The 27,021-nt window shown below is 30.1% G+C and overlaps 2 protein-coding genes across 5 annotated transcripts in view; both read right to left on the bottom strand.

Annotated features, from left to right (window-relative positions):
* Positions 1 to 3,708, bottom strand: part of LOC100169263 (fatty acyl-CoA reductase wat) — a 13,226-nt gene extending 9,518 nt beyond the window's left edge. The window contains exons 1-4 of one of the 4 annotated variants that reach the window (XM_016804150.2): positions 3,549 to 3,708; positions 3,307 to 3,485; positions 516 to 606; positions 190 to 438 (exon numbers count right to left, since the gene is read on the bottom strand). In XM_016804150.2, the coding sequence (XP_016659639.1) occupies positions 190 to 438; positions 516 to 606; positions 3,307 to 3,422 (456 nt within the window). In that variant the 5' untranslated portion in view covers positions 3,423 to 3,485; positions 3,549 to 3,708. Of the gene's footprint in view, positions 1 to 189; positions 439 to 515; positions 607 to 3,306; positions 3,497 to 3,548 lie in introns of those variants that run through there. The other 3 variants (XM_016804152.2, XM_016804154.2, XM_008184556.3) reach the window with 3 other exon arrangements.
* Positions 3,709 to 7,417: 3,709 nt separating this feature from the next.
* On the bottom strand, positions 7,418 to 23,547 carry LOC100572496 (fatty acyl-CoA reductase wat). The gene is made up of 10 exons (XM_003244267.4): positions 22,946 to 23,547; positions 22,783 to 22,876; positions 17,149 to 17,409; positions 15,423 to 15,568; positions 14,306 to 14,415; positions 12,105 to 12,297; positions 11,382 to 11,529; positions 11,076 to 11,200; positions 10,729 to 10,986; positions 7,418 to 7,796 (listed from the first exon to the last, which is right to left on the bottom strand). The coding sequence occupies exons 1-10, from the start codon at positions 23,095 to 23,097 to the stop codon at positions 7,718 to 7,720; spliced, it is 1,566 nt and encodes a 521-aa protein (XP_003244315.1). The 5' UTR covers positions 23,098 to 23,547; the 3' UTR covers positions 7,418 to 7,717.
* Between the last annotated feature and the right edge of the window lie 3,474 nt (positions 23,548 to 27,021).

Genomic DNA, 27,021 nt, shown 5'->3' with positions numbered 1-27,021 from the left:
CCTGTAGCTCCCCCCTAAATACGGCCCTGCTTGTATAAATAAATAATAATAATAAAAGATTTAATGTAATAAATAATAACAGAGTCACTGGGGTACCCACCCCCACAGCAACCGCCTCATAAAATAGCTATTCACGCCATCACTGCCCGAATTCATTATCCCCGAATGATCATATTATATAATTATTACTTTGAGTCTGCGCATACGCCGGGCGATCAACAGCAAATCTCTGGTGGCCCTGACGTTGATGAAACTCGTGTGCTTAAGCGGGCCGTTGAGACTGATCGTGGCGGCGCAGTGGATGACGATGTCCATGTTGGCGACCATAAACTCTTCGTCGGCCCGTGAAAGACCCATATTCGGTTCCGCACAATCACCACTGATGAGCAACACTTTTTCGATGAACTTCGGTTGCTCGTCCCACAGTCGCGTGAACAGCTGCAAAAATTGTGATTTATCGCGACCGCCGACATTTCACGTCGTGCACCAAACGAGAGCACGCGCGAATAACTCACCGAGGAACTGAACATTTCGCGTAGCCGAGTCTGAGGGTCTTTGTTTTTCTTCGGCCTGACTAGGAGGTACACCTTGTTCACGAAACATGTCCTGGAAGAAAAAATAATAATAATACGACGACAACGATTCAGAATCTAAGAAAACCATAGCCACATTGTACACCATATATATGCAGAAGTCTATTGGTATCCGAAACTATATAGGGAATAACAACGTAAGTACCTACAAGTTCGGAAACGGTATTTCGGAATGAAATAATACCTATAAGAATGATCCTTGCATAATATTCTTTATTTGATCGCCTTACGAGTCACGATCGACATAGTTCATCGAACTGAAGTACATTAAAGCATTAATTTATTCAATCATCGTTAATTGTATCTTATACCAAGCCTGGGCAAATTATGATTATTTTTAATTGAGTTAAGTTAAGTTGATTGAAAACATTTTAATAAGCTTAAAGTTAATAGTTGTTCTAATTTTTTTTTCATTTTTTTTAACATGTTTATTGGGCATAAAGGCACGAAGGCTTGTCTTATATCAATATTTTTTTTTCGTAAACATATTAAGTCTTGACAGACGACTGCAGTGGTGTATACTGTAGTGTATAATATTATAAGCACTTAATACTCATACGCCTAATCCAGTAAGTCATAAACTAATGAAATTTATATTTCGATTTTATATTACTAACTCAAATATTTAATTTAAAATTGTGTCATTTCTGTAACTTCGTAATGAATAAATAAACTGATATACACAATGAACCAAATACTTAATAGTTAATATACAACAACTGCGAGACAGCAGTCTAAATTTAAATTTAAATAATAGCGTGCAAGTGGATGTCACTTTATTTTTTTTCCTGTATACACAATTTCTACCAGAAGGGGTGCTTCGATTTCAACTTATATAGTATCTTATATCTTTTAGAGAGGTCACTTTTCGATTTTCTCAAAAATTTATTATTTAATGCCACGGAAAAAACCACCGACAAATTACCAAAAAAAACCGCTAAATTTTAATTTCTAACGCTTATTTCATTTTTTGTTATGTGCACACTCTCGCTTTTTTCGCTGTTTATCACCATAGAAACGAATAAAATATATCTTTATATTACACAAAAAATGTACGTTACCTCATAAATCGAGAACGGCTGGTCCGATTTGGCTCAAATTTTTTTCAAGATGTTCGCAATTGCCAAGAGAAGGTTTTTACGAAAAAAAAGTTTTGGAAAATCTATCCAAAATGTAGGAAATCTGGATGTAAAAAATACAACAGTGGCGCAACAGTGTATATATTGGTTGCTATTGGTTAATCGGGCATGTTTGTTGATTTGTATTATTATTTTTTGTCAACATATATATATATATAACATATGTATAATTATTATAGAAATTAATGTTTGTGTGTAGATTAGACCTCTGGGAAGAAGACAGGCTAATTTAAAAATGGTTAAATTTGGTTATTTTTATTCATCTGATATATATTACGACAAAATTGGTATAACTTTAATACTTTAGAGTTAAATCATTCACTTACCTACAAACAGCCCGGGGTCCGTGATCTACTGTAGGTAGATTGCCTACCTGATAATATATATAATATAGTGCTACGAATCAGAATTTTTATTTCGGGCAACGGAAAAGTTAAGATAAATTTTGAACACCATACACCGAATATTAAATAACAAATTGAACAAAGTTTGAGTCATATAGAGTTGGTACATTTAACGAGCAACGAAGTGCACCGGATCAGCTAGTAATATAATATCAATTAAACTAACAGGTTATAATAAATAATAACAATATAAAATTTCCAGGCTGACAAATACCGTCGCCGCTCAGAATCGTTTTTTTTATACATTGACCGACTTGTAACCTACTGTACACCAGAGTGACATCCACTGACCGGCTTTTTTTTATTCGTTTCTATGATAGTGATATACAAAGCATTTATTTAAAATCCCGTTTTTAGTGGTTTTTCGTAATTTGTCGGTGGTTTTTTCCGGGCATTAAATAACTATTGAGAAAATTGAAAATGACCTCTCTAAAGTAGCATCTTGATCAAATTTTTTAAAAGACAATAAGTAGACAATAATTCTAAAAACGTAGGTATAGTTAAAATAATTTGCTGAATCAATATAATATAATCGAGTATCCTTGAATGATATTATATGATATTGAATAATATTAATTAATGACGAAAAACAATGCGCATAAAACTTTATATCGGTCATGGAGGCTGATTTTTCTCATGACAATGCGTTACCCGTAAGACCTTAGACCTTGTATTTTAAAAAATCACGCAGTGTCTCGTTAAGATAAAATACTAAGATGGCATTTTTTAGTAAAAACAATTGCAAGAGCTGAAAATTAAAATGTTGTTCTGAACTCAACACCGTGCAACAATTAAATAAACCTATACTATTTGTTGACATAGCTATAGGTACCCATTATCAAACACCCACTTTCGAGACACCTTTAACCACAGCCCACAGGTAAATCCATCTCCGGGTACCTATTGAAAAAAACACAACATACTATTATTATGTTAAATTATTAGATACTAATATCATCATTATATACAATTTAAGTTAAATATCTTTTAAACGTTTCCTACTACATGTTTACATTCGAGTTACTAATGGTTTATGGTTTATATTATTATGATCTATTATTATTTTCATACAAATCTCATACTACCTACAATTCAACGAACGTGTGAATAAACAACATTTATTTTAAAAATGTATTACGAAATAAAAATTAATGTATGTAATATAAGTACCTAAGAAGTTTTTCGACTAGAACGTTTCCAATGAATCCAGTAGCACCAGTTACGAAAACGTTAGTACCTTTAAAAAATGTTTGTATTTCACTAATCGATTCGTCACTACTTGTCATCGTTCTTTTTTTTTGTCTCGCCAATTATTGATATAAATTTAATTTCTATATACAAATCACTGACTTGAATTTACAAAAAAAAAAAATATTAAAAAATGTAAAAAAAGAGTATGGATAAGCACTTACGGAAGAAATGGTGGCTTATGTTCGGTCAATAAAGAATTGAAAACCTCATTCTGTGAATGAATATCACCATTAATAGTGCATATTATGATGATTTATTCCGTTTTCATAGATTTTAATATATCTCTTTAGCCTTGAATTCTGTTATACCTATGTTGGTCGTCACATTAGAATATATTTTTGAAGTACCTATATATTAGTTACTAATACTTTTATTACACGATGATATACGTAAAACATTTTGATGGGTCACGAAGGTGAAAAATATAAATTACCGGGCCAGCCCAAACAAAAGTTTGGGAAACGCTGTATTAGTATATAATTATACATGACACCAATAAAGGTTGCTTATAACAATAAATACAAATAAATTTACATATAATAATCATTTATAAGTTATATAAGACACTGCAGAGTGTCATGATATTTTTCTTTATCATGAAAATGCTCGCCACTTACACGAATAATTATATTCATAGATTTATTCATTTCTATTCTTGCAGACAATTATTTTACGGTACATCTCAATGACACGTCATATTATAACCTGCACTGGCAATTTTTCTTAAATATTTATATTTTCGTTCATCAAACAAAATTCATATAATTTGTATTTGTATGATTGTGTTTATAAAATTAATTTTCAGTACACCTTGTAATGCACGAATGCTTACTATAAGTACTTATATAATATAACATTATAATATTAAACCTACCACAAAAACTCTGACGATCTATTGTAATCGGATAAAAAATTTGTCAAAATATGAATTCACTTTTATAATTTTAACGAATTAACTTGAGTAAATCAATTAAAATAATATCCACAGCCGTTAACAAGCTATTTTTTGACAATACTGATCGTAAATTTAAACGTGCACATAAATGATTGTACAAATCTTATTGGGTTAGTAGTACCTATATTTATCAAATGCTAATGACAAAGATTATAATATTATATATAATATATATATTTTATACTTTGTAATTTAAATTATGAAATAATACATATTGAAATGAAAAAACGTGAGATCACTATCATGAGGATGGCAAGGTTAAGGTGGCTAAATGTGTGGGTATAGTTGGGTGTTGATACCTACATTAATTATATCATGCCCTTGCGTCGGGGCATTAGACGTAAGTACTACCGAACAATAAAAACAGAACAAATCGTGACCGACGACCGTTTCTAAATATTATTCACAAATCACAATACCCTGTAATGTATACAAACTCTGTAATAGACTCTCGGTTTTTAATTTCAACGGTATGTTTCGTTTAATAATACCTCGTTAACATAAAATATTATATGACTACCTTCCGCGATATACATTGCAATACGTATAGCTAATGCACGAATGGTATATATAATGATTTCCTGGTTCAATGTCATATAATAATATAATCATACATAATAATACAATCAATAATATGATGTTTGTAAAATGGGCACCCTCAAATCGCGTCCCAAATCCTATGTATAGGTGAACTTTATTTCAATCGATTCGCCTTCCGCCATAGCAAATACTTAGTTTTTTCTTTATATATTGTATAAATTTATACGCAGTCGAGTCTCGATAACTCGCACTTAGATAAATTGATTTTTTTTCTCGCCTCTTGAAGTGTTATTAAGTTGTGTTTGAAGTATACAACTCGAAAAATATATAAGCCGAATTTATTTTCATTCACCTGGAGATTCCAGCTATCGAGACTCGATTGTACATCAATAGATTTAAGTATATATATTATACTATCCATTGTTACATCGATATCTGCAATGTTAAACGATATGTGTTGGAAGTTAGTAAATTTAAGTTAACAAATAATATTTTTTTACTATTATTTATTAAATTAAATTGAAATTAAAGCAATCAAAATCAACATTTGTGATTTGAACTAGAAATCGATTAGTTACCCATATTCTATTTATATCAATCGGAGGCGATTCCAGTAGAACCTAAAACAGAAAGAAATTCAAGTGATTAGTAAATGATATTTTTGAAATCGGGAAGCAATACGAGTAACTTTCTAAAAACAAATTCACGGGAGGTGATTGTTAAGGGTCAGAAGGGAGGCAGTTCGTGTACGCTCTGTTAAAAAATTAAAATTCATAACCAACCATTACAGTGGCGGATCCAGGACTTAATTTTTTTTTTTGGGGGGGGAGGGACTCCTAAAAAAATACTAGGTACTAAACCATAAATACAATAACAATAATATAATATGCAATTATTATAAAATATGCTTTCATTCCAATAACATTCCCAATGGTTTCCAAAATAGATAAATAGATTGTGTAATTAATTATAATGCATTACATTACACACATTAAAATATTTTTGTAAATAAAAATAGGAGTCTGTTGAAGAGGTCTGGGGGGCCCTGCCCCTCCCCCTGGATCCACCACTGCCATCCAATTTGGATGATCCAAGCAACACCGAATATTTACAGGAAACCTATTTCAAAAGAACTATAATTGGAATACATGTCGTTGGTATACTCATCCCAAGTATAAACCGATAAATATTATCGAATATTTTATCTACTTTTCTAAGTATTCTAGCATTTTTGTTACAAACCCTAATTGAGTACTTCCCAATAAAGTTTGAATTCAAAATGTTGACTATTAACAGTTATTTTACCTGATGTTGTAAACTGAAAAAAAGACCCTAATACTTTTTTAATATTATGAATTTCGACGTGGCAAGATAATAACTATTAATTTATTTTGTATAAATTAATACGTTTTTTAAAGTACCTAATGCAGTTACTTTTATAAATAGGTACCTATCCAACATTTTTATAGTCATTTTTGTTTTCATTGGCCACGCTGAAATACATAATAAAAATATAAAACTAGGGGACTTATTTAATTGTAATTTTATCCAGGCCCCCCTGGATCCTTTCCTGCTTCTTCTCGAGCAATACCTCGGGGTTCAATAAGCATAATATACTATACTATGATAACTATTATAGTTATATTATAATATAAATATAAACGTATTATCCTACGTCGTGATACGAATTCGGGTCAATGAAAAGTTCTTACTCTCTCTCTCTCTCACCATAATATTACTGTAGTATTACATTATAGTTGATTAAGCAACAAAATGGTTAATTAATAAACAGTGAAATGTAGTTTTTCGATCGTATTTTTTCTCTCTGGTTCTAATATAGGTAGTTTTAATTAGCATATAGCTTAATATAGCTTTGTTGTGTTGTAAATTATAATATTACGTTTATTTTGTAACAAAACCATAACGTATAACACACTGCAGCAGACTGCACACTGTACACACTTTTCAATCCAAATCACATTCTTGAGATACTATTTGCAAACAATTTATATAATATGAACATACACATTATATAAATTACACCGATTTACCAAGTTGTATACCTATGTACTTCGTTTTGATTTTACACTTAATGATATCCGCTAAAACAGATACATTTTTATGCGCTTATTTCCAAAGTTTATTAAAACAACAATTCTTCAGAAATTCTTCAGATATTTGTAACTATATCAAATGTACTTGTTTACTTCGTAGTGATTAGAGCGGCTACCTATAGCTACAGCATTTTTTCACATTAAAATTTTTATCTTTCTAAAATGGGGGTGTCTAAGCTCCCCTTTGGCTTATTTTTGTCTTATAAAATATATGATAAATAAACACCATTATAAAATCAATAGCTTTCTCGCTCCGCTCAGAATCTAATTTATGATAAATCAATGAAAGTATAATATTATATTTACCACTACATAACATGGTCTGAGAATAGTCAATCCCTCTACCCGTTTCAAAAAAGCTGAGCGCAGGCCAATGACCAGCACGGACTGCGTATAGGAAAAAAATCACACAATAACGACATAGCATAATATTATTGCGTATACATTACATTATGTACACGTATAATAGTATATATTATTATAACTATAACAGTTAACATCAGTTAATAATTGTGTAGGCTTAAGCTATACAATTGTATACTATAATAAATGGTATATAATATAATATTATACCTGCACAGTTATACATCAATAATCAATATAGTTTAGATGTATGTAAAAACGGTTAAAATGCGTCTTTTTTTTACTTTTAGAAATATTCAATATTTTAATCTATACAATATTATATACTATATAATATGTACAGTGTACATGAATTTATTTAACAATAAAAAAATATAGTGTACATTACAATCACGACACATATGGATATTATAAAATTGTAATGAATGGTTATCAACCTGAAACAAAAATTACATTTATTACACTCAGACATTAAAATCGTATTTTATAAATGTAATAATAAATAGTACAAAATATCATACAAAAAAACTTGTGCTTGGTAATAATAATAATAATATTATATAGTGACTATAGCTACAGCCTGCAGGGGTGACACCTCGAATCAAAGGTTTTTCTTCCGTCACTTTATCCTTGGGGAACGCATGACAAAGCTAACTCACTTTTCTTAGGAATGCCAACACTGTGGGCTGTGGGTCAATATCAGAAGGAGTCAATACAACCGAATATCTAATAAAAAAAAAATACGCAAATCTCGCGTATATGATTAGGTCGGGGCGACGTGTGACATTTAGTATAGGTTTTTTTTTTTATAGTTGTACCGCAGTATATATTATAATATACATATCTAAAATTAACAAGAATTAAAACGATATTTATATTTTACTAAAAATCGAAAGGAATTTACGATTACGTAGCCACAGATGTCGACATATTTTGGACCTATCGGTTTTAATCGTTTTATAATGGGGTGATTAACTTTACTCAAAAATTATAAGTCAATAACAGCGCACATTATGCTATAATTATTTCATATTGTGTAATATATTACAAGTTTCATTTTTAAAAATAATAAACAGCGACCAGTTTGCCGACTACGAGTCTCCCTCGAATAAACACCCTCCGTCGACGACAGAAACGGACGACACATCGATCATCATTATTCTGTGGAGTACTTGATCACTTAACTTTATGTGACTGCACGAGTTCGTAAAGTGATTACTCGACACAATAATGATAATTATACATAATTATACAGGTGTGTCCGTTCTTTCATCTATTGTCATTAATCAACGATGTCGCGGTCCGACAAAAGGTAAATTTGATTAGGTCTGTGCTAGCAGGTGAGGTATAGTAACGAAGCGACTATATTAAGTAATTAAGATTTTCAAGAGAGAAATTGGAGTTCAAGAGCGTTCAATAAGTTACACGTGCAGTTTACAAACGATACGCACCGGATCCGTGCGGTCAGACCTCGATACGAGTCGGTACGTAACTATTCTCGGCGGTAGTCGTTTGCGCATCACGTATAATTGTTAATTTTGACCTTTTTTGTAAGACAGTTGCGCATTGTTCGATTTTTGGGACTTTTGGTTACACATCGTTTGCGCATCGATCGTTTAAAAGGTCGTACATCATTTTCGCATCAATATTATTTAACAATAGAACTGAAAAAAGGTGCATACCAAAAATCGCAAATTATTTTTTAAATTTCTAATGGTATTTATAATTTACAATGGACTCCTAAACATCATAAACTAGACTACAAATAAAATAAAACTTTTTACTAATAGAAAAAAATAAAAATTTTTTTGAGATTTTGATGAGTTTTGTCTAAAATTTATTTTTAAATAAGCTTATTTAACAAAATCTTATTGATATGTATCTTTATTATTTTTAAACTTATATTATTCATTATCTATATATTATTATATATGGATGTATAATTATGACTACAATTTAATTGTATCTATTTATTACATAATATTTATATGATGATATATGACTATCATTGAATTTCCAATCAAAAATTATTTTTTATGCTCTTCTATTGTACAGCACTACAGCATCATGATGCGAATAATATGGGGGTACTATAATTTGTTGCAGGTAAACAGATGATATAAGGCTGATATATATATATATATAGTGTTCCACAGTGGCGTAGCCAAGGGGGGTTTTGGGTGTTTAAACCCCTCCCATTGACATTTTCCCACCTAATAAATATATTGTTTATAGGGTTCGGGACTGCTTGCAAGTTTGTCTTATGAAATGGCGAAATTCAATACAAAGTTTGAATTTGCATATTTGTGTATTTTTTAACTTAAATGTACATACAATTTTCGGGAAAAATTATATTTGGATAACATTAAAAAATATCTTAAAAAATATTATGTTTGGTTAGGTACAATAGGCGATAACTTTGAGATTTGGGGAGGCCGAAGCCTAATACCATACAATTATAAAATTGAATAAGCTTGAAAAAATTAAGTAAATGTTTGGGAGAGGCGGAGGGCTGTTAAAGTTTTCGGTGGAGCTTGGCTACAGTTGGCCCTATATTCGCATATGTAAGATTTCATATGTCTGTTTGTGGCAAAACTGTGTTTAAACTATAATTTTAGATTGTACCTACGAAGAAATGAACATCAGTAGATATAGGTACGTGTTCGTTTATCACGGTGTTCGCATATTACGTACGTTATTCGTTATAACTTAGGTATTTATTGTATGCTAATTTTTTTAAAAAATGAAGTTGTTATTTATTTACTTAATTATTTATCTATCTGGTTTATATACCTACTTATTTTTTAGTTTTTATTACCTAAATTGCAGTATGTTTTATAATTTTTCAAAAATAATATAAAAATATTGCTACATATTTAAGCATATTTTGAGAATTTTGACTGCATATTTCGATAATTTTTAGTGCAACAAGTCAAGTCCTGAACTCTAAATTTATTTATATACGAAAATTGTAAAAACTTGGTTTTAATCTATACCTAAACCACCCCCCATTTCATAATTCTGGCTACGCCACTGGTGTTCCACATCGATACGTATCGACATTTTCTTCTTGAAAATCTTCATTAACTATAATAGTATGGTATATTGCAATGTTGTTATGCCCTAGAACTATTTGTAATCGATAGATAATCGACCTGCAGTCGATCTAACCAATATAATATATTATATATAACTTGTGCAATGGTGCACAGTCGTTTGTAATACAATACGATCATGTAAGGACATTGCAGGATCAGTATAACATCATAGGTAGGAATTTATTTTGTTGAATTGAAATTTTACCGCGGTCATAGCTTATTGTTGTTACTATTGACCAATGATTATTATTAAAAGTGAACATATAGGCACCTGTTCAGTGTATTATTATTTGGTCCGGGCATGTGCAAAGGATTTCCCATCAAATATACCCGAAGGCCCTTCAGGTACTTATCGAAATAGGCGTCCCACGATAGCGTGCTCATGTCGAAATCAAATAATATTTTGTCCCTCGGCGACAATTTGTTCATTAAATTTATGACGTTGTGATTGTGGTATCTGACGTGCATTTGTTGATACGAACTCAAATGTTTAGCTGCTGCGTGCACTCGTTTATAGAACTCGTTCAGTCTAAACAAAATAATAATATATTACGGATCGAGAGCCTACAGAGCGTACGAAAATTGTAAGAATAGCATTACGTGCAACTAGCTACTTGCCTGGGTTCTTTTCCTATCAGCCAAATGAACAAATCCACAACTTTGGCTGGCACAGTGTGTAAGTAAAATGTCATCACCCAATAGATAAATATGCTATTGGTGACATAATAAAAAGGCATCCAAAACTGAAAACAACAATAATGGTATAAGACAGACTGTTGAAATGTGTATTTTAATGAATAGGTATTGACTAGGTATTGATATTTTATCGGAGACGGTGATTTGTTTATTTTTTATTAATTGTTTGAGTTCCAATATTCCAATGGGGTAATAAGGATTATAATAATTAAAATGTGTTATAATTACAAAGTTTGGCGATGAAACGTTTTTTTCGTTCTTAAAAAACGTTTCTCCCAACTGATTCCAAGAGCACGGTTTATAATTAGACGAAGCGTAATTGTAAATCAAAGTATTTTCTGCGTCTTTGGGAACTTCCTCGTTGACGACGTCCGTCCTGTCAATCATATACGTATATTGGTTTATATAACTATTTTATATTTATGGTGTTGCTTATTTATTATCCAACCAATTAACCAGCTCCTATTTTATAGTGAACACCGACACGCCGTTCGAAATTGAATATGAGCAGTACGGATTTAAGAAGTTTGTAGCAGTGTATACTAGGAATAAATAAAAACAGGTACGTTTTCATTAAAATAACAATGGTATGATCTATGAAGGTGATTTCCTGGAAGAAAATCGGATTAACGATAACAATGAGATGTCAAGTCTTGGATCAATACATTTTTTGATAAAATATCCTACATAAAATCAAGTATATCTGCTTTTTGTTTTGTATTTCACATAAGACTCAGTATATTTTTTAAAAATAAAGTAACTCCCAAACTGAAACGTTATACAAAAAATAAAAGAATTTATTACTAAAAAAAAATCTAGTCACATTTTTTAAAATGATTTATAAAATATATGGTACAAAAGGGGAGTGGGGCATTTTACAATACAATTTTTTTTTTTTTTTTAATAGTGACTAGGCCTTGATTGACAAAAAACGAGCGGACGTGCACACACTTCTTTCTAATTAAATCCCAGCATGCCACCAGAAGAAGATTGACCAACATGTCGACGGGTACGATTTCGGCGTTAACGTAGCTGGGCCCGTGAAAAACCCGTACCAGGCCGAGACCGGAACCTAGCGCACAACCGGTCAAGTTGTTCAAGTCGTTCGTCCATCCAGCTATGGGTTCGTTAGCAGTGCCCAAGACTGCAGAAAAAATAAGCAATTAGTATTCGAAATCCACGTGCGGATCCACATACAATTATGCATTTTGCACTTGGCGTCGTACGTCATCCACCCGTGCGTGAAAATAAATAATTCATATTATATAATATTATACACACTGCGTGTTGGCTATGATATTAAGCGATCCAACAATGATTATAATAACCCGACAAAAACACTCCGCCAAACTCCGAGTAAAAAACTATGAGTATAACCAACGGTCTATGAATTACGATATCGCGTTTTAATAGCAAAGTCTTTGAACTATAGATATAATTTATGTTAAAATGGTCTGTTAATAATTGAACTCAGCTTGGTGACTTTAAGATACTTGATTAGTAACACACGACTTCAATGATATTGTAGACTACTATATTATTAACCTACTCATTATACCATGTAGTACTTTTACAATTTTAACTCAAGTCGCCATGTAATGCGTCTATACAACATACATTTTGCACTTGGTGTCGCATCGTCGTACGTCGTCCACTCGTGCTTATATTATATAAATCGTATAAAATATACACTCAGTTGGCCTATAATATTAATCGATCCAATTATTATAATAATAATATATTATACACGATGACTTGAGGTACGATATTTGTTCAAATAACAGGCATAAGTATAGAGATATGTGCCTGTTATTACGTTTTTTAATAATATTATTATGTTTTTCAATAAACCTGTTATATAACAGGTATATTTTTTTATGATCGTATATTATTTAATTACATCGCAGCCACGAACGGAGACAGTGAATGGCGTATTATTATATTATTCTTACTAGTCATTTCTAGGTTAGAGGCTTAGGTAGTGCATTTTAGCAACAATTATATTTCAAATATTGCAGCTATAGGAAATCCGTAACGATCGGAAAAATTATGAAAGGATAACTAACAATAAAACTATATAAGATGTGGTCAAGTGCACATGATTTATTGATTTATGTAAAATTGTAAAATGTAAATAATAGATGCCATGCGAGTTCTAAAGTTAGTATTTTAGCCAACGCGCAGATATATTATTTACAGTACTTTAGCCGATATTTTATTAATATTATTAGGTGCAATTTTTCTGGAATCTAATATGGCTAATCTATATCGACGTTGCTCATCCGTTGTCTTTCTAGAAAAAATAACCGATGGAATTATTGACTTCTGCAAAACTATTTTATGTGATTGCTTATTGAAAACTGCCTATATACCTACTCTATGCTGTTAAGTGTTAACATGTATATAATATAATATTATTAAATCATTACTCACAATAATTTACCATTCTAATTTACTAATTTAAAGTGGGGAGATATGCAGATATTATTATATTTTATTCTTATTTCATTTGAATTTCCTATAATTGTATGTTGTATATGACTATACAACGTCTACGCACATAAACGAAAATTGATAAAACTACACGTTTTATATATTTTAATAACAATTTTACATTAGTCATAACTCAGGACCACGTGAGTACGTGACTCGTGACCATGACCTATGGGCTGTGTTGCCAAAAAGACATAGCCTCACATGGTACCACTATAAGAAAAAACTAGTTTGTAAATATTTTCATGTAAAACACGTTAAAACATTATAATATAGTATTATGTTAAACTTGAATTTTATTCATTGATCTACACAGTTCATCGACCTCCAGGTCGCGGTTCATAGAGATATTTTGTTTGATCTTAAAATTAAATTAATTTAATAAATTACAAAAACAATTGCAATTTCTCTCCTGAAGACTTGTCCATTTTATTTATTTATTCTGTCACTAAATTAATCGTTTTCTATCCAAATCTATATATAGTTAACTATACTTTTTAATACCTGCAGTGTTGTAAAGAGACCGACGTGACATAGGTAATCCGGTAATCGTAATGACTAATAAAACGATTATCAGAAAATTCAAGGACAACGTGACACATGAAATCAATGTACTTATGTACGTAATATTATACAATCAAAAAATATAAAACCGTTACCAAATCCTGGTCGTATGACACAAGCGGGTAGCTCTGGTTCGGCCGACTGAATGATCTGCTCCGACAACGCTTTGGTAAACGTAACCACGTCCGGCCATCCGGACACGAGCCTATAATAGAACAGTGAATAATTAATATATTAATATTGCGTAGGTATAGGTAATGAAAACGGTTATTGCGACAAATATTCAACCGGTTTGTATTACTATATGACTATATTATAATATTACGGTATTATTTTTGGTGCATTGAGATATTTTTCAATTTTTTCTTTTGTATTTTTTTTTCTTTTATATAATTTAATATTGATGAACCTACATATTGTAATATTTTCATTTTGACAGTCCAAAATTTTAAACTTTATAAATTAATAAAAACACTAAAAGTGCGAATTTTTACAACTCTGTAAACAATCGTGATTACCTCGAATAAACTATTAACAATATTAATATTATTTCAAAATTATCTTTTTGGGAAAATCAAGACACTATATATATTATGGTAAACCTAACGTACATTTTTCACCCATACACGCGTTTGTTGGTGAAATTCTTAGTAAAATCTTTTCACTCGGAAACACGAATATTTTAAATCTCATTATCTGAAGCAGATTGTTTTTATTATTATACTTTCATAGTTTTATTTTCCAATACCTAAATACCTACCAAATATTGAACGAACTGTTTTTATTTTATTTGCATTTTAATCATTTAAAATATATCGTCTGTACAAGAAAAATAACGATTAATTGAAATAGCTGTTACGTGTACTCCAAATTGACAATTTTTCTCAGTGTGCATCATACTGTATAACTCATTCAAACTTAAAAATAATTAGTTCAGTAGGTATACCTAAGTATTCTTGTATAAAATTTATCACAATTAAAATCTTTATAAAAGTATTCTGCTTTAGATTGTAAAACTATAAAACATATTTTGTCTGTATTTAAAAATTTAAAGTCAATAAATTATAATCTATAATAATATTATAGTGGTTAGTTACAAATGTCAGAAATGGATTCTTCTTAAAATTTACAGAAATAATAAATTTCAAAATAAGGATTTAAACGCCATCAAAATAATCAAATCCCCGGCCATGGATGTGATGGTGTACTTACCCCGAAGTCATTCGGTTCAGGATGTAATCGGGAAGGGTTTCGGCCATCTGGATGACGGTGGACGTGGGTATCGGGGAATTGTAAAATTGTTCGTACACGTCCAAAATCGAGGGGTTGGCGAACACGGACGACACGTATACAAAGGCCTGCAGAAAAGGCGTGGAAAAAACAAAAACAAAATCAAACAATTAAACAAGCGATGACGGAAATACGATATCTATACATAACATTATTTTAGTACACGAAAAGTCGTACTTAGATAAAAATGATGACAAGCTAATAAAATTATAAAAAGTGTTATTATTATGGAATGGAAATAAAGTATAGACGTTGCAGGAAGACTTTGAGTAATAGTGGGCTAATGATGGACCTAAGTTCATCAAAAAAATTGGGGATGGTATTTTCTGGCTGAACGTTGATGCGTATTAGCTTTGATGTTGGCACGTATGATCGTATATATTATTTATTGGCGCTTGAAGTGGAGTCACTTTGAGCCATTACCGCGAAGGGAGGATTGGAATAACGAGCTTTACGTTTTATATTACGAGGTATGATGAGATTTTTGTAAAAAGGATATCCTTTTATACGAAGGTGTTTATGGGCTGTGGCACATGTGAACTAAAGGAGTGCACTTGGCGGGATCCGATGGCCGTTTCGTGCCACCACTTAATTTCTCAAGTTTAATGCAGCGAGGGGAACGGTGACGAACGACTGTAATTTTATTAGTGTTTTAGCCTTTCAACCAAAGCACTGCGAAGCAAAGCGTTTTTTCTTCGGCAGTTCAATAATCAATTGTTATTTTCGTGTTGAGAATTAGATTTAATTTGGGAATGTCATATAGGTTGTACGCTATTCTCCAGACACTCATAATTCATAAATAAATGAAGATGAAATAATGGCAATTGAAATTTAATTAGTGTTGGACGAGTCAGTTTTTTAATTTGAGTTCAAAATACGAGTACTCGAAGATGCCGAGTATTAAAAAATTCAAGTACTCGACAAATGCTGAGTATAAGAACAAATTAAGTACTCGATAAATGCCAAGTATTTGGAAAAGGTAGAGTATGAAAATAATTTGAGTAGGTACTCGACAAATGTCGAGTGTGAAAAAAAAATGTGTACTCGACAAATGCCAAGTATTCGAAAAAAGGGTCAAGTACTGGGATATGCTCGAGTATTTAAAATTGTACTTGAAATAGATTTTCCAAAAATTTAAAATTTCTTTCGTACAAAGCTTCCATGGAAATTACTAACGTGAACAAAATTTAAACTATCAAGTAACACATTCCTGGTATTCTTATCGGAAATATTTGTGTTCTTTAACTTTTAAGTTATTTATAGTTTTAACATTTATTTTTCAATACAATACTATTAGGTACTCGTTTCAGTATTTTTAATTTTAAAATGTACTCATAATTACAAGTATAAACATTTTTTTTTTTTGAAGTCGAGTCGAGTATTCGAACTTGACTCTAAAATTATCCAAAGTTAAGTACTTGACCAACACTAGACATTTTAGGTACGATGAAAGATTTGATGAAACGAAATATTAGGATTATAGATGGGATCGTAATACGATACATAGCTGCAATAGCAATAGCATACATACTATGTATAATATATTATGTAATTTGAGTAATGTAAAATACTTGTAAATTATCTAATTTCTCCGACGACACCCCCCTCCCCCTTAGCAAAAAATGTGCTGAAAGAGGCCCGACCTAACCTTGAGATTTTGAAAACGCTTTGCCAGGACTATCAAGTCTCTGGTGGCCCGGACGTTGGTGCAGACAGCCGTGTGCAACATGCAGTAGGGGTGATTGTCGGTCGTGGTCGCCGCTGCTAGGTGTATGACGGCATTTATTTTGGACGCGATCCTGTTCAAGACAGCCTCGTCCACGCCAATGTTCGGCTGAAAACAGTCGCCCCTCACCACTTGCACTTGGCTGCGGTACGTGGGATTTTCGATTTTCATGCGGTCGAAAAACTATAACCGGAAAACAAATTAAAACACCCCGATTGAAATATCGATACAGCATACCTATAATTTAGTCTACGGCCCGAAAATGCAATAAAATGTATTTTAATTTATTCAATTATACAAGGTTTTTATTTTTTTAAATTAAAATAATAAGATTTGTCCTCACTAACGAGCGTTCTTAAAATATTATGCATTGCCACTAAATTATTTTATTATTATTTTATTTTATCGTATGGTATCAAAAATAAACCAAATTATGGCATTGATGAAGACAAATAATGTAGATTATAAGTAGCAGGTAATTGATAATATATGATATTAAAAAAAAATATATTTATTCATAATTTTACGTTTCATGTACAAGTTAAAGATTGTATTACATACGATTATTTGTGTAAAACCTGATAGTAATTGGATGCGTATTAACATTTTGATTAAAATAAACATAATATTATATTTTTAAAACAGTAGAAAAGACCTTGTAGTATATCGTTGGTATTTTAGGTATTCACGAGAATTTGCATACCATATTGGGTGATTTAATTATAGTAGTCTATATACACTACCTATGTTATATTATATATACGAGTTATTTTAAGGTAAACATTAAATGTCTCAAAAAAATATTTTTTGATGTTTGACGTGTAGCTCTATAGTAACTATTAAATTTTTCGACGAGTATATAGTAAAATGTTGTCCTCTAGTCCTATCCTCAAAACTTAAAATACTTATAACATACCAATAAGTATAACTATTATTGACTACTAGTTTAAAGTTCAATTTTAGTATATTATTATGATTTAACTGCCAAAAATATTCTTCGGATATAAATTAAAAATGTCTGCAGCTGTCAATCAAAAAAGTAAAACCTTCTTTTTACTTTTTTCTTAAATATTGTTTTTGAGGAACTATAACTATCTAAAAAAATGTACAATGAACGTTACAACTTTTAGAGAAAATGAGTGGTTCACATTTATACTATCTCCTAGTTAATGTATAAACATACGTGTACAAGGACAGAAGTCAAACATAAAACTTTATCGCATTAAAATCACATTAGACACGTTAATCGTTATAATGACTTAGTGATAAAATATAAATTAATTTCTGGACTCAATTCGATATTTATGTCAACGTTACGACAGCGGTCTAGATCAGTGGTTCTTAACCGGTGTTCCGTTGACTTAGAATAAGTGTTCCACCAAAATTTTAAAATCAGTGGAAAACTTATAAAATTGTGACATTTTAGATTCTGAGTGGAACGATGAATGTATTGATTTTACAATGATGTGTGTTTATTTATTTATTTATTTTTATTTTTATATTTTTGTGTCTGTCATCACGGTTTGGGGCAGTAAAACTGCTTCGATTTTCTTCAACAATATCTTGCTTATTGGGAAAGTGAATCTAGTTGATGCATTCTGGAGGTCAAAATTTGAAATTTCCAATAGTTTTCAAAAGCGCCGTGAAAAACAAAAGAAAATTAAGGAAAAACGGGAATTTTTACACAATATCTGTTTTCGAGAAAATTGATTTTGGATTTTGTTGTAACTTTAAAACAAATGACCGTTTTTGTTAGTATTTTGTTTGTATATTGTTAGTTTTTTTTTCTATGAATGTCAATAAAACTTTATATGATGAGTAAAAATACTTGAAAATTTAATACAAGGCTCCTACTATATTATTACAAGGACATAAGAAAAATATAAAAAATCCTTAGTTACAGTTTTTTTTTTATTAGCATTTAAAGTTCAAAAATTGACAAAATATGTAAAAATCACGAATATTAGCAAATTATTTTGTGTTAAGAATTCGTAAAAATTTTTCTTTTTAAATCTAAGATTTGAGAATGTAATACAAGATTCCTCATAGTATTTTCTACCTTTATCAAAAAAAAAATCTCTACAAGAAAGTCAAATTAAATTTTTAGGAGCATTTGAAATTCATATTTTTACAACATTTGATATTCGCTCGATTTCTCATGTGACAATATTCTTATTTTATTTTTATTAAAAAACGAATGACTATAGATATTTGAAAATTTCCCTGAATGTTTATATTAGCATTTTCTATACACGATAACATTTTGAAAATAAGTTGACTCTTTTTGAGCTGTTTATGGACAATCTCAGTTTTCAATTTTTTTATTTTTTTTTCTATAAATATCAATAAAGTTTTATCTGTTGGGTCAAAAAGTGTAAAAAATTAATGCAAGGCTCCTGATATATTGTTAAAATAGCAGTTGAAAAATATTAAAAAATATATAGGCACAATTTTTTTTTATAAGCATTTAAAGTTCAAATTTTGACAAAATGTATCAAATTTAAAATTGAATAATTATTTTGTAGATAAAAATTCATAAAATGTTCAACTTTTATATCTAAGGATTGAAAATTTAAAACAAGATTCCACGTAAATAGTTAATTCTGTTACCAAAGAATCTAAAAAATACATAAGCACAGTTTATTTTTATAGTCATTTTAAGTTCAAATTTGGACGAAATTACATATTAAAAACCTAGAATAACTATTTTAGTTATTTTGTTGTGATTGTATAATATTATTCGTAAGTACTTTAAACTTCTAAAGTATACTATTATATATCTATGATAGTATCACGGTTTGTTGCTGAAGTATAACGCGTTATAAGTACCTAGTGGATATTGTGATATGATTAATTTGGAATTTATTATAGGTCAATTTTTTTTTTTTTAATACCATAGATATAAGTATAATATATCTTATACCTAGATTCAGTCTCCGCTCAGAATCGTTTTTCTTATACAATGATATTCTATCATTGAATTCAAAGTTAATACCATCCATTATACAGTGACCCACTTGTAACCTACTATACAGCAGAGCAACATCCACTTGCCCACCTTTTTTTTTCATTGATTTTATTATTTTATATTGACTATAGTTTGTAATTTTTATGAAAACTATTTTGTGCTATACATGCATTGTTTAATACATATATTATACAATTTGAAAACGCATATAAGTAGTAAGTACTGTTTTATTTTATACAGCTGTGTTCCACAAAATTCTATAAAATATTAAGTATTCCTCATTTAAAAACGATTAAGAACCACTGATCTAGATGAAACTGTTTCCGAGATTTTATATGGATAATTTTGAGCAGATTAAATTTATTTTTGAGTCGTAGATAATATTTAAATACTAATGTTTATACGATTTGTTTTTATTACAGATTTTTCAATCAAACAAGTTTACTTAATTGTAAACAAATTATAAATACATGATGTAATTAATATACTTTTAAGTTGTAATCATGCATTATGTATATTATGCATTTTTAAATATTTTATAAAAATGTGGCACTTCACTGGTCTGGTATATGAACTTTCACCATAATTTGGAAATACTCATAAATAAGATATATATTTAAATTCACATTACTCTCATTACTCTTATAATTGTCTGATATATGAATAGTACCTAGTACCTACCTACCTATATTTTTTGATTGCATCATTATAATTGCATATTATTTATGTTTCAGAGTGGTTGATCTTTAAGAAAAAAAATCAAACTTAAATAATAATTATTGTTGCTTGTTGCAGAGTACTTTGAATTACCTATATATGAGACATATATCGTTTGTTGAACTTATATTAATTCAAAATGTTTGCTAGTGTATACTCAATTATTATGTAGGGTAAAAATGTGATTTTTTTGAAATTTATTATGATTCGCTTCGGGTTCGATAACAAAAATATCAAAATATTTATTCGTAACTATACTCGAGTTCCCCGAAGATAGTTTTTAATATATTTGTTTTACACACATTTTGTCGCCCGTTTTTCTACTATTTCCTGTTCGATAGCGGCGTTCTGCACTGTTCTGGAGCTCTTAGTCTGAATATTCATTATCTAACGGACGATTATTGAATTTTAAACAGTTCATTATTATTAAAAATCCGCATTTTTTACGTTAACAGTCTACGCCTACATAATATATTATGTCATTCGGCGAAAGACCATGTCATACATTTTCTTGACCTTTCATACGGTACAATAGTGTGACTGTTTTCTGTTCGATGTCAATTTTTAAAGTTATAACTTTTAATATTATGTAGTTACATGTAGTATAGGTAACTACATATAAAGTATATCTACACAGCGATCGTCAGTTTTAATTGCGCTAACAAACGTTTTGCTCATCAGAAAATTTAATTTTTTATTTCCTTTAAAACGTTATAACATATTAACATTATTGACCATAGGTAACAGATTAGTATATTATTATTATGGTACGAATTTTAAACTATTGTAATTTATTTTTATTTTTATTTTTTATACAATTACAAGAGTTTTCGTCTAACCTACACTGACATTTTTGTTTGACCTACCTACATTGATAAATTAAAAAAGGTTGTATTAACACTAACTATATTACAATATCTTCCCATTCCTAATGAATGCATATATAATTTTGATTCTTAAGTACTTATTAATTTAAATAAATATTTATAAGCTGCAATAGATTACAAATAATAATTATTCACTTTAACATAATGTATAGACCAAAAAATAAATTTTCATACTAGATGTTAATAAATTAATTTACTAGATTGTGAAACAGTTTCTACTATCAAGGAAAGATTGTTGGTTTTGTACTTTTGTCTATGTGTGTATTTTCAAAAAAAAATTTAATGGGACAGTGAAGTAGCCGAAAACATTTGAACACACTTTTATATAGATTGGTAATGGAAAACATATTGTACTCGAAGAGGTAATTTTTTTAATGCAATGTAAATAATTGCTTTAAATTTTATTTAATATTCCTGTGACTTAACTGTAAAATATATTGTTGTTAGAGAGATATTTGATATTTTATGGTCTCTGCAGTAGGTATCCTGATTTATTTTTTAAATGTATTTACTATAGCTGATAGACCAATAGTATGTTTATAATAGATACATAATAATATATACAATTGACTAAAATCAAACTATATAGTTAAACACAGAAATAACATTAAAAAAAAAAAAAAAAACTCTTGAGTACTGCATAATAATTTTAAGTAGGTATAATAAATAATATATTTTAAAGAGTGCAAATATCTCATTATTATCAAAGAACATTATAATTATCAGTATGTAGGTAACAATAGTACCAAAAGATAACCTAACCTATAGTGCTACGAATTTAATTCGAAGCTTAAGATACCCATTCGGAAAAATGTATCAATCTGTTTTTAAGTAGTACAATTAATATGAATGAAACAAATTGAGTATTCATCAAAATATAGGTACTAAATTATCGTTAAATAGTTTTAAAAATAGTTTTTATTTAAATCGCATGCTCGTTAGCTCGTATCCATCAATTAGAAAATTATAAAATCAATTAATTACCGGGCTGTTAAACATTTCTTTGACCCTTTCGTTCGGATTTCGACCGTTCATCGGCCTCACGACCAAATAAATTGTATTCAAATCCCGACACGATCTGCGAAAAATAAATTTAATTCCAAGTGTATTAACGATAATTTGTTTTCGACATATTTCACTTACGTACCTCAACAGTTTTTCAATCAAGACTTTCCCGACAAAACCCGTTCCGCCGGTAATGAGGATACAAGAACCACGAAAACATTTTTGAATTTGGCTCTCGGGAGATTCCTGGAGATCGTTTATGAAATCTTGTATAAAAATATCACCGCCTTCCATCGCAAAAATATCGCATATAAATTTCTAATCGAAAATCTTCAGCTCACATCGAATGTGTTGTTGTAAACAATTATTGCGATAGCAGTCTGTAGTACATCATATACATATTACTATAACTCGATGTATGCTAATAACATGAGTGCCTACTGACTATATAATTATTATTAATTCGTACGCGGCACGTCAATATTTCCACCGTCTCTTTACAAATACTCCATATTATCATATATATATGGTATGAACCATAAACGTAACAGATAATAATTAATTCAAAACTATAAGGCTAACAATATGATACGTCGTGTAGCTGTTTTCTACTGCGCCGTTTGGCCGTTATTAGGAGTGTTTATAGGTCCGATTGTTATTATGACGATTACACAATATCGTCGCAATGATATTATAATATGTGATATTTCTATGCACAATTTGGGGGGTGCTTGGGGGTACTTAGCACCCCCAAATTTTTGATATCATCATCGAATTTTTATTGACTATAATATTATGACATAAGTATTTGGATACATTTATTTCTAAGACCTTATAATTTCCATAATAAGTAGTTATCTATCAGAATAATAATATAGATAATAATATGTATTATGTTATAGATAATGGTTTATACCTATTAAGATTAATACGAAGGTGTATGAATGATGGGGGTGTCTGAAGGGCAAAGACTCCCACTGATCACTTTAGTCGATATAATAATCTAGCAAACCCATAAATTTAAGCCAAACTTCACCCATGGTGATATTAATTAACAAAGTGAAAAATTAATTAGATACCTATACCCTTAGGTATATTTTATTTAACTATTGTGATTTGTTGTAATGAATACGTGTGACATTTGCATAAAATCAATGGTATACTTACCTAGTTACTTATACTATGGCTAAATATTAGGTGTATGTTAATGTCCAGGTAAGTAACTACTGTACTTACCTGTTTACTGGATACTGGCAACCACTTGAAAAAAAATCCAAAATCATAAATATAATATTCATACATGATATTATTACTGTAGAAAAATTAAAAATTATGTACTTACCTACTCTATATATTATTATGTGATTATGTGAAATAAATAATAATAATTATTATATTGAAACAGTCAACAATGAATAATGATATGCCATCGGCCGTCTATATATAGACAGCCACCTATCATAATTCACATTGTATTCTGATATTACAGCCGTATAGGAATAAAGAGATGACTTGTCAAAATCATAATGTGCCAATGTGCCAATATCCATAATGCCATACAGCTTAGGCATGAAGGTAGTCGTAAAAAAGTGATGTGGCTCTTGCCTAATCCTTTTTTTTTTTAACCCTAGTAAGAAAAACTTATGAGAGAATCTTGTGTAGAATTGTCAAGCCTCAGGTAGGTATTAAAATTATACGAATTTTTGTACTATTTGTAAATATTCTTGATTTGAACGAATTTAAATCATATCGACGTTAATAAAAATCTTTCCGGCTTTAAGTTTAGTCACACGAACGATCAACAATGTTCGTCGTACATCCAAACAGTCATACGACTATAGTAATAGTGCATTCACACCCAGTTTTAATATTGTATGAGCGTTTGTGTCGGTCCGTTGGGCGGAGTGGTAGGAAAAAACCAGGACCTTCTTCATCCAGATTCCAGAGTCTAGACCAAATCTGCAGGTGATATTATTGCAGCATTGTACAAAATTGTATAAAAAACCACTTATGACGTGTCTCTCTCTATTCAGACTTACAAGCTACAATATTATATACGCCGCACACACGATAATATTATATAGGTACCGACCAATATATATCATATGATATAATATGTTATAATAGTGTGTACCTACCTTATATATAATATATAAAACGTATAATATATACAATATTGTCTATATCTATTATACCAATATGCCACAATAACATAATATTGTTATTGAGATGCATGTCTAGGTGATATAATAGTAACTACCTTTATCTACAACCTCTAATCTATATTATATGCGTTATAATAATAAAATTGTAAACGTGTTCGTTACACGCGACTGCATTCATGAAAAAAAAATTGGCCAAAGGATTGCAGTTATAGTCTCGCATAATATACCTATTAATATTTATGGTCATGATCGACAAGAAATACGCGCGTCGTCGAAAAACACGTCAATGACGCAAAATACTCTCCTCGCCACCTGTTGCAATTAACATATTGAACATTTTATCTGCAACGACAGTCTTCACGCACACGGAAAAAAAAATTACTATAAATCTGTAGTTGGAAAGAAGTTAGTTGAATTAACTAGTTTAGAGTTAACATAATCAAAAAAATTTCTTGTATACAATATTGCTTTGAGAGGTCGTATATTATGGTAGTCGGTAAAAAAGACCAAGGAAAAAAAGAACACGGAAAAAAAGAACAAGAAAAAAAGAACAATTTTTAAAAATATATTAGTTGATTATCACAAAAAAAAAGTTATTGATATCAAATTGTTATTATTTATCAAAATTAAATATTAATGATATCGTATCGTGTGTGCTACAGTAGTTAAGAAATTTTCAATATCCCTTTAACCGTTTTTATAATCTTCGCATAATGTTACAAGTCTAATTTGAATTTTTTCAATTATACCTAGTATGTTTTTTTTTGGTTCATATCCACCTATAACATCTTGAGCCAACTTCGTTTCATTGGATCGAACTTCCAGGCGTATTTTTGTACCGTGTGATGATTATTTGAAAATTATAATATAAATATTTAAAAAATAAGGTATAATTTAATAGTTAAGTAAATAAATAATTGATTTTGTTTGTATGATTTTTTGACATAATTCTGGTTTAGCAACCTATCGATTTTTCAAATTTTGTTTTTCCAAAATGTGTATTTTAGGGTTCTTTATAAGAATGTAAAAAAAAAGTCCTGACAAACTTCGTTTTGAAGTTATTGATAAAAAACTTCAATAACTACATTTTTTTCGTTACACGCATTTTTAAAAAAAATACCTTGAATTGAATATTATTAATTTTTTTTCAAAATGTGTGGTTTTTAACGTTGCTTTTGAAATTGTTTGATTTTTTTTGCGATAACCATTATTTTGGAAGTTTAAGCCAACCAAAGTTTGCTATTTTACGTTTATACCTACGCATGTGCGCAACACTACTTTAATGCTACGCGGAGCTCCTAGGATCTCGTGTTTGGTGTTTTTTCGATTTTTTTGAAAAGAGCGCAGCGAGCTAGTGGCAACGCTAGTAGATTATGTGCTTTTTAACAACTTTGTTTAATTCCGAGGCCTGCCCAAGGTGGATTTATATATGATTAGCAAATCGGCGGATATTTTCCGAGTGATATTCAATTCAAAGTATTTTTTTTTTTTTTAAATACGCGTTATACACGAAAAAATGTAGTTTTTGAAGTTTTCCATCAATAACTTCAAAACGAAGTTTGTCCGGGCTTTTTTTTTTACATTCTTACAAAGTACCCTAAACAAAAATTTTAAAAATCGAAAAGTTGCTAAAACAGAATCGTTCCGATTTTTTTATATTTTTAAGTAAATATGTGTGGGGCCATCGCCCCACGGGTTTCTTTTCTTTTAATGTCAGGTGGGGGCTTCAGCCCTCCCAACATTTCAGCCCTAGTTGCGCCACTGATACTTTCTTAACATTTTTAAAAATTTCAAAAATTTGAAATTGTTCTTTTTTTCCGGGATTTGTATATTATTATTAGTCGTTTCAACAAATCGCATGGAACGCGTAATACCACCAAACGCTATACCTACTCTCTGGAATGATTTAATGCATTATATTTCCATGGAAAGCGCACTACAACGATATTTTGTATACAAGATAAACCTGCGATATATAATAATAATATGCAGTGGTGGATCCAGGGGGAGGGGGGGTAGCAAGCTGTATTTCTAAACAATTTGGTATTTTGTT

This window comes from Acyrthosiphon pisum, chromosome A1 (genome assembly GCF_005508785.2).
Source record: "Acyrthosiphon pisum isolate AL4f chromosome A1, pea_aphid_22Mar2018_4r6ur, whole genome shotgun sequence".
Taxonomy (NCBI): Eukaryota; Metazoa; Arthropoda; class Insecta; order Hemiptera; family Aphididae; genus Acyrthosiphon; species Acyrthosiphon pisum.
This window is presented reverse-complemented; position numbering and strand designations above follow the sequence as displayed.

Bases quoted from the DNA above. Each gene is read 5' to 3' on its own strand.
- LOC100572496 (XM_003244267.4), bottom strand. From the start codon at position 23,097: ATGGAAGGCGGTGATATTTTTATACAAGATTTCATAAACGATCTCCAG. The intron at 14,416-15,422 runs GTAAGTACACCA...GTTCTATTATAG, and splicing joins CTGAACCGAATGACTTCGGG to GCTCGTGTCCGGATGGCCGG. The intron at 7,797-10,728 runs GTGCCTATATGT...TTTTTGTTTCAG, and splicing joins AATAATAATACACTGAACAG to GTTGATAACCATTCATTACA.